The sequence below is a fragment of the Rhinopithecus bieti genome, unplaced genomic scaffold (genome assembly GCF_001698545.2).
Source record: "Rhinopithecus bieti isolate Rb0 unplaced genomic scaffold, ASM169854v2 scaffold_35842, whole genome shotgun sequence".
Classification (NCBI taxonomy): domain Eukaryota; kingdom Metazoa; phylum Chordata; class Mammalia; order Primates; family Cercopithecidae; genus Rhinopithecus; species Rhinopithecus bieti.
In genome coordinates, this window is record NW_016815323.1 from 766,747 (window position 1) to 774,826 (window position 8,080).

The 8,080-nt window shown below is 42.0% G+C and overlaps 1 protein-coding gene across 1 annotated transcript in view; it reads left to right on the top strand.

Annotated features, from left to right (window-relative positions):
* Positions 1–8,080, top strand: part of LOC108515913 (probable histone-lysine N-methyltransferase PRDM7) — a 21,920-nt gene that overhangs the window by 8,170 nt on the left and 5,670 nt on the right. Inside the window, 7 exon segments of the mRNA XM_017853089.1 lie at positions 727–776; positions 3,930–4,086; positions 5,206–5,307; positions 5,516–5,787; positions 6,190–6,257; positions 7,243–7,345; positions 7,347–7,436. Coding sequence (XP_017708578.1) covers positions 727–776; positions 3,930–4,086; positions 5,206–5,307; positions 5,516–5,787; positions 6,190–6,257; positions 7,243–7,345; positions 7,347–7,436 — 842 coding nt within the window.

Below are 8,080 nucleotides of genomic sequence, written 5' to 3' on the forward strand. Positions count from 1 at the left end.
AAAAAAAAAAAAAAAAAAAAAAAGAGGACTTTTCTTATATGACCTTTTTTTTATATTCAGGTGATTTCTTTCTATTCCTAACTTGTTCAGTGTGTTTGTCATGAAAGGTCAGTCAATTTACATTTTAAAAATTAATGTAATAGATACCTTATTAGGTATACCTTAATAGATAGGAGGAAACAAATAGGAAGTTTTGTCTATTTTTTTAAATCTTAAGAAAATTAGCAATGCCTCTAATAGAAGCATAGGCCTTAATGATGCTTCAGAAAACATTTCCAAATCGCCTTTGGATAATACTTGGAATCATCACTCTCTGACTCAGAATTCTCTGTCTCTACTGAGAAACTCCAGAGTTAGGCCAGGCATGGTGGCTCATGCCTGTAATCTGAGCACTTTGCGAGGATGAGGCAGATGGATTACCTGAGGTCAGGAGGTCAAGACCAGCATCTCTAACATGGAGAAATCCCGTCTCTACTAAAAATACAAAAATTAGCCGGGTGTGGTGGCACACACCTGTAGTTCCCAACAACTCGCAAGGCTGAAGCAGGAGAATCACTTGAATCTGGGAGATGGAGGTTGCAGTGAGTGGAGATTGTGCCACTGCACTCCAGCGTGGGTGACAGAGGGAGACTCTGTCTCAAAAAGAAAAAAAATTAATAAAAGAGAGTATCTCTAGAGTTTGGAAACATTTACCAACCAAACCACTGATTTCTCATCACCTTTTAGTTAAACCTCCTTGGATGGCCGTAAGAGTGGAACAGAGTAAACACCAGAAGGTAAGTATTTCCCAAATCCTGCTGACAAGAAACCTTCCTCATAGATCCAAACATAGGTAAAAGAAGGAGAATGTACAGACTATCATAGGGAATACTGCCTTCCTTTCCTGATCTCTTTAGCACAGTGTCTGACATCATCATTATTTTAAGAGTTAATGAGAACAGCAACAACAATCGCTACCACGGTGTTATTTTCTCAGTATTTTCAGACTTTATTTTAAGCATTTTAAATGAATAAACTTTACATAAATTTCCTATTCAACTTACATATAGTACCTATTAAGTAGATGCTACATAGCCATTTTACAGATGAGAAAACTGAGGTAAAAAGTGTTCAGTTATATCCCTGGGATCACATTCAGTGTTGGTGCAGTCTAATCCAAAACTCTTTCTCTAAAGCACTTACAAGATCATTAAAAGTTTCATAGTTTTATAAAGTTTATGCTGTCTTACTCATATGTCTTACATAATTCATCCAACTGACTTTTGAACCTCAGTTTTCCTTGTTATGGTAAAGTGAGATTTGCACTAAAACACTCTGATTAAGGGAAGCTTCCAAGCAAATAGACCATTCATACTGTGGATGGTCCCAGAGGAGATAGGGTCCCTACCCTCCTAAGGAACCCATTCTGATCAGAGGAAGCAGCTTCCAGCCCTGAGGAGTTTCAGGTTTGAAGGCTGAGAAACAACAAATAAGAAAATGGTTTAGGACTTAAAAATATATTCTTCTGGAATTGATTTCAAATGCTCATTCCTGTAGAAGGCAGTAACAGCTCCCTCCTCTGGGCTCCAATTAGGGAACTGTCATGTTGTTTGGAATTATTCGTTTAGCCTACCTGCTGCCTCTTCATTGTGAGCTCTTCAGGAGTCTGGTCCATGTCTGATTCTTCTCAGAACTCCCAAGCCCAGCTCAGGGCCTCTGAGAGCCTCCTTAGTGTTTTCTGAATGACTGATTCCAAGTTTATGAATTAAACTATAAGTAACAGGGTCAAGGATGCTGAAAATATCTTAGAGTTAGATTTCAACTGTAGAGATGATATCAGGACTATGAGATAATTTTTGTTTGTTTGTCATTTTTCTGGGTTAGGGGAGTGATTTGAGACAGGGTCTGGCTCTTTCACCCAGGCTGGAGTGCAATGACTCAAGCTCGGCTTACTGCAGCCTCCATCTCCTAGGTTAGTGTGATCCTCCTGCCTCAGCCTCCCGAGTAGCTGGGACCACAGGCATGCACCACCATGTCTGGCGAATTTTTATGTTTTTTGTAGAGACGGGGTTTTGCCATGTAGCTCAGGCTGGTCTAGAACTACTGGGCTCAAGCCGTCCTCCCACCTCGGCCTCCCAAAGTGCTGGGATTACAGATGTGAGCCACCATACCCCGTCTGTGAGAAAAAATTAGTCTTTCCTTTCCTTTCCTTTCCTTTCCTTTCCTTTCCTTTCCTTTCCTTTCCTTTCCTTTCCTTTCCTTTCCTTTCCTTTCCTTTTTCCTTTCCTTTTTCCTTTCCTTTCCTGACAGAGTTTCACTCTTGTCACCCAGGCTGGAGTGCAGTGGCACAATCTCAGCTCACTGCAACCTCCACCTCCTGGGTTCAAGTTGTTCTCCTGCCTCAGCCTCCCAAGTAGCTGGGATTACAGGCACCCACCACCACACCCGGCTAGTTTTTTATATTTTTTGTAGAGACGGGGTTGGCCAGACTGGTCTCAAACTCCTGACCTCAGGTGAACTGCTTGCCTTGGCTTCCCAAAGTGCTGGAATTACAGGTGTTAGCCACTGTGCCTGGTGAGAAAAATTATTAATCTCATATTCATACTGTATTAAGTAGCTCAAAAAACACTTTGGTGAACATTATTATCTTTCATGTTCACTACAATATTGAGAATTAGCGCCAGGGGCAGTGGCTAACACCTGTAATCCCAGCACTTTGAGAGGTGGAGGTGGGCAGATCACCTGAGGTCAGGAGTTTGAGAGCAGCCTGGCCAACATAGTGAAATCCCATCTCTACTAAAACTACAATAATCAGCTGTGCGTGGTAGTGGACACCTGTAATCCCAACTTCTCGGGAGGCTGAAGCAGGAAAATCACTTAAACCTGGGAGGTGGAGGCTGCAGTGAGCTGAGATTGTGCCACTGTACTCTAGCTTAGGCAACAGAGTGAGACTCCCTCTCAAAAAAATAAAAATAAAATAAAGATTTAGCATGGGCTGGGTGCGGGGGCTCATGACTATAATCCCAGCACTTTGGGAGGCTGAGGTGGGTGGATCACTTGAGGTGAGGAGTTTGAGACCATCCTGGTCAATCTAGTGAAACCTCGTCTCTAATAAATCTACAAAAATTAGCTGGGTATGGTGGCACATGCCTGTAATCCTAGCTTCTCAAGAGACTGAGGTAGGAGAATCTGTTGAACCTTGGAGGTGGACGCTGCAGTGAGCTGATATAGTGCCACTGCACTCCAGCCTGGGCAACAGAGTGAGACTCCTTCTAAAGAAACAAAAACAAAACAAAACAAAAAACACATGTATGTCAATTTCTGGATCAGGAAACTGAAGAAAATTAGGTAACAATACACCCTTATTCAAGCAGACAAGCAGAATTAGCAGAATTGGTACAGGAACTAACTAATCTAATTGCAAAGCCAAATATTCTTTCCAGGATATGGCAACATGCAACTTTGACATCACTTTCTTAGTTGTCTAGATATATTTTTGCCAATCATCTCTTTGTTCTGTTCCCAACCTTACTGCTTTATTACCTCATTTTCTGGATGTGCTTCGTCCCTCTGTGCTTTTCTACATTTCCCCTTCCATCAGCAGCCTACTAGTTTATGGAATATTCCCTCATTCTTTCTGTAAGCTCTTACCCGCTTTTTTCACAGATCTTGTTGATTCTCCAGCTAGTCTTCCCAAGTATTCTTCCTCCTTTCCTTTAACTTACATAGAACATTTTAAAGAAAGTTGAAGGAAAGAGCCTTAAGATATGGGTTAGAGTCCCAGATTCACTACTCACTTAGACCTTCTTTTTTCCCTCTAGTATTTAGACACTCTAGGTATTTCCAAGGTTTGAACATTAACTAGAGTCATGCATATGAAAACATGTTGCAAGCCATAAAGAACTAAAGAAATGCAAGTTGTCTTTTAATATGTGACTCTCACATTAAAGGGAATGCCCAAGGCATCACTCAATAATGAATCTAGTTTGAAAGAAGTGTCAGGAACAGCAAATTTACTGAATACAAGTGGCTCAGAGCAGGCTCAGAAACCAGTGTCCCCTCCTGGAGAAGCAAGGACCTCTGGACGGCACTCTAGACTAAAACTGGGTAAGAAAAAATATTTGGGGGACTTTAGTCTCTCTATGTCCTCGAGAAATGTTGATGAGTATGGTCTACCTATGTGGGGTGGACTTTGCATAGGCCTGGGCTTAAGCCGGACTCAACTGTGAGACCAGAAGGTAGATGCAGTATTTTGTTAAAATTATGTATTTATTTGTTCACTGAGACAGAGTCTCACTCTGTCACCCAGGCTGGAGTGCAGTGGCGCAATCTTGGTTCAATGCAACCTCTGCCTCCATGAAAATAGCCATTTTCTTGCCTCAGTTACCTGAGTAGCTGGGATTATAGGCATGCGCCACTGTGCCCAGCTGATATTTGTATTTTTAGTAGAGACAGGATTTCATCATGTCGACCAGGCTGGTCTTAAACTCCTGGCCTCAAGTGCTCTGCTCACTTCAGCCTCCCAAAATGCTGGGATTACAGGTTTGAGTCACCAGGCCCAGCCTTGGATACAGTATTGAATAGCATGGAAAAACATCAACTTTGAAGTCACTCACTTGGGTTATAATCCACAGAGAAGCATTGGGGCCTTGGGCAAATCTTATAAATTCTCTGAGCTCCTGAATGGTAATCTGTAAAATGAAACCAAGTATATATAGACCAAGAACATTGTTTGAAAGCATTAAATTAAATATAAATGAACTGATACATGCAAGGTGTCCAAAAAATACCTCTCTGATAATAGATATTCTTTTCTGTGTTTCTACATTTCCTCTTCCATCACATGTCTACTAGTTTATAGAATATCCCCTATAGAGACCATACTTTCTTAGTGTTGTATGTCCAGTCCTTTGTTCAATGCCTAAGACGTAATGTGCCCTCAAGAAATACTTTCTGAATGAAAAAATGCACGATTAAACCATTTTGTAAGTAGAAAGGTTGGGAGGTTAATGGGATAATAAGAACAGCCAGAAACTAAAATTGAATAGGCATCTGCAGTCAGTGTGGGTGTGGGGTCTAAGTCTCTCTGAAGCAGTGAAGAGGGGGAGACTAGAGTATGTAGAAAGGTAGACGCTAATTTGATGGTAGGATATTTCACATTTTCTTATGAAACAAGGATGAACACCCCAGACTCCCAATTTTACCCATTACTCTTCTCCAACCTAGAACTCAGGAAGAAGGAGACTGAAGGAAAGATGTATAGCCTGCGAGAAAGGAAGGGTCATGCATACAAAGAGGTCAGCGAGCCACAGGATGATGACTACCTCTGTAAGTGACGCTTCTGGCCACTCACACAGCTTGCTGTTACGTCCTGGTGCAGTAATTTCATCATTTGGCCCACAAATCATTCCCTTTCTCTAATGAATTAGAGTACAGGATTGGGGCTGAATGATGTGAGTGCCAAGCTCTTTCTGAAGCTATCATATGAAGGAACATGCATTACAATTTTCCTAATCTCTGCTTCCCTCACTTCCAGATTGTGAGATGTGTCAGAACTTCTTCATTGACAGTTGTGTTGCTCATGGGCCCCCTATATTTGTAAAGGACAGTGCAGTGGACAAGGGGCATCCCAACCGTTCAGCCCTAAGTCTGCCCCCGGGGCTGAGAATTGGGCCATCAGGCATCCCTCAGGCTGGGCTTGGAGTATGGAACGAGGCATCTGATCTGCCACTGGGTCTGCACTTCGGCCCCTATGAGGGCCGAATTACAGAGGATGAAGAGGCAGCCAACAATGGATACTCCTGGCTGGTGAGAAGAGCCTGTCATTTCCCCTGTTCTGTCTTCCCACATCCCTTCTCTGCCTTTGGTGGGACATCACCTTCTACATGTCAGGATATAGGTAGGGAAAACATGGTTAGCTCTGTGTACTCGAGGGTCTTTGCAGGAACATGGAATTCTTGTTTAGAGATCAGAGGGTACATGGGAACAGAGTGGTACAAAGACAAAGAAATGCATCCTCCCTTGTGGAGCTTCTGCTCTAATTGGACAAATCAACTCAGATGTGTAGATGATGACTAAGGTGCATACCATGTGGTCTTAATCGGCAGTTGAAGTTATGCATGCCCAAAGGCCACTGATGACAGTGTAGTAAAATAATTCCTCTGATTTTTACCCTTTAAAAAGCCTGTACTTTATTTTTCTGAAACTCAGATCACCAAGGGGAGAAACTGCTATGAGTATGTGGATGGAAAAGATAAATCCTGGGCCAACTGGATGAGGTAAGGCCAGTAGCTCTCTGAGTTTCAGAGAGAACTTCCATTTCTCACAAACCCGGATTTCCTTCCTTATCATCATGCGTCCCTCAATGATTTTCACATCCCCTATTTCTATTTTTCTCCATACAATGTTGTTTTATACCATCAACATTTACAAATAAAAAGTAAAATATAGATATTATGATTTATTGGTATCAAAACATAAATATGTATGCTAGACAAAATTGAGGCACCAAGATAAACCTTGAGAAGCCTAGATTCACGGGGGACACTGAATTCATGCTTTAGTTTATGTAATCCACATTTATTAAGCACTTAGTATGTTCCAGGTTAGGAAGCAAAGTTCACTACTTGAACAGAGGAGAGCTGCAGGATGACCCAGCCCCTTTCCACAATGGGCTCTCGTTCTATCTGAGAGTAGAAAAATGAATCAACTATTACCGTTCTATGTTATTGGGCCAAGAGAAAGAGACTTCTAAGTTTCTCTGGAAATCTGGAGAAGTCAGGTGAATGGCACCTGAGTGAACTGTAGGGTGATTAGAGGAAGGCCTGTCAAAGAAAGACGGACTTGGGCTGAGTGTAGAATGATATGTGCTAATCTAGAAGCAGAGTACATGATAAATATACCAAGCACCAAGTTCTGTGGTATAAAACAGAATTAATTTAGAGTTTAGAGAAGCTAAAGGTCAATGTATTTTACGGCCTATCAAGGTGGAGGTAAGTCTGGAGTTGGGCTTTGAAAAAATGGTTGTTTAAGCATGGCAGGGAAGTGTTCTAGGCAGGATGAGCACTGTAGTCAGAAGTGCAAGTTCATATGACATTGTGAAAGAGATTTAGGAATGAGCAGAAGGTTACCAGAGGAGTGGTGGAGGAGTGGTCAGCACAGACCATGGAGGCCTTCACCAGCAGGTGATGGGCCAGACCTGGATCTGACAGATACTGGGAACTCATTGCCTCTTTTCTTTCCCGTTGCCTGCCTTGATCCCAGGTATGTGAACTGTGCCCGGGATGATGAAGAGCAGAACCTGGTGGCCTTCCAGTACCACAGGCAGATCTTCTATAGAACCTGCCGAGTCATTAGGCCAGGCTGTGAACTGCTGGTCTGGTATGGGGATGAGTATGGCCAGGAACTGGGCATCAAATGGGGCAGCAAGTGGAAGAAAGAGCTCATGGCAGGGAGAGGTAGGCATCACTATTACTCTTTTTAAAGGACAGGAAAGAAATAATTAACCTAGAGAATTTTCAGGGTTTAACTCTTAAGTAGAGCAAAATGCCATCTAAAATCAGTAAGATTTCAAATCAGTGGCTTCCAAAATTAAAGATCCATGTTATATGCCTTTGCCTCTTTGGAACAAATTTTATATTTTTAAATCTTTGTTCTGATATTATATTCTAAGTACTTCATGCACAAAGTATATAACAGCATATAGTGCTGAAAGACTTAAAGACAAAAATCAAATTCTCAAACACCTACCAGCTCTCCCAACAAGGTAGTTTCTTCTGGCATTTCCTTGATATTTCTTTTTTTAATTTTTTTTTTTATTATACTTTAAGTTCTAGGGTACATGTGCATAACATGCAGGTTTGTTACATATGTATACTTGTGCCATGTTGGTGTGCTGCACCCATCAACTCGTCAGCACCCATGAATTCATCATTTATATCAGGTATAACTCCCAGTGCTACCCTCCCCCCTTCCCCCTCCCCATGATAGGACCCGGTGTGTGATGTTCCCCTTCCCGAGTCCAAGTGATCTCATTGTTCAGTTCCCACCTATGAGTGAGAACATGCGGTGTTTGGTTTTCTGTTCTTGTGATAGTTTGCTA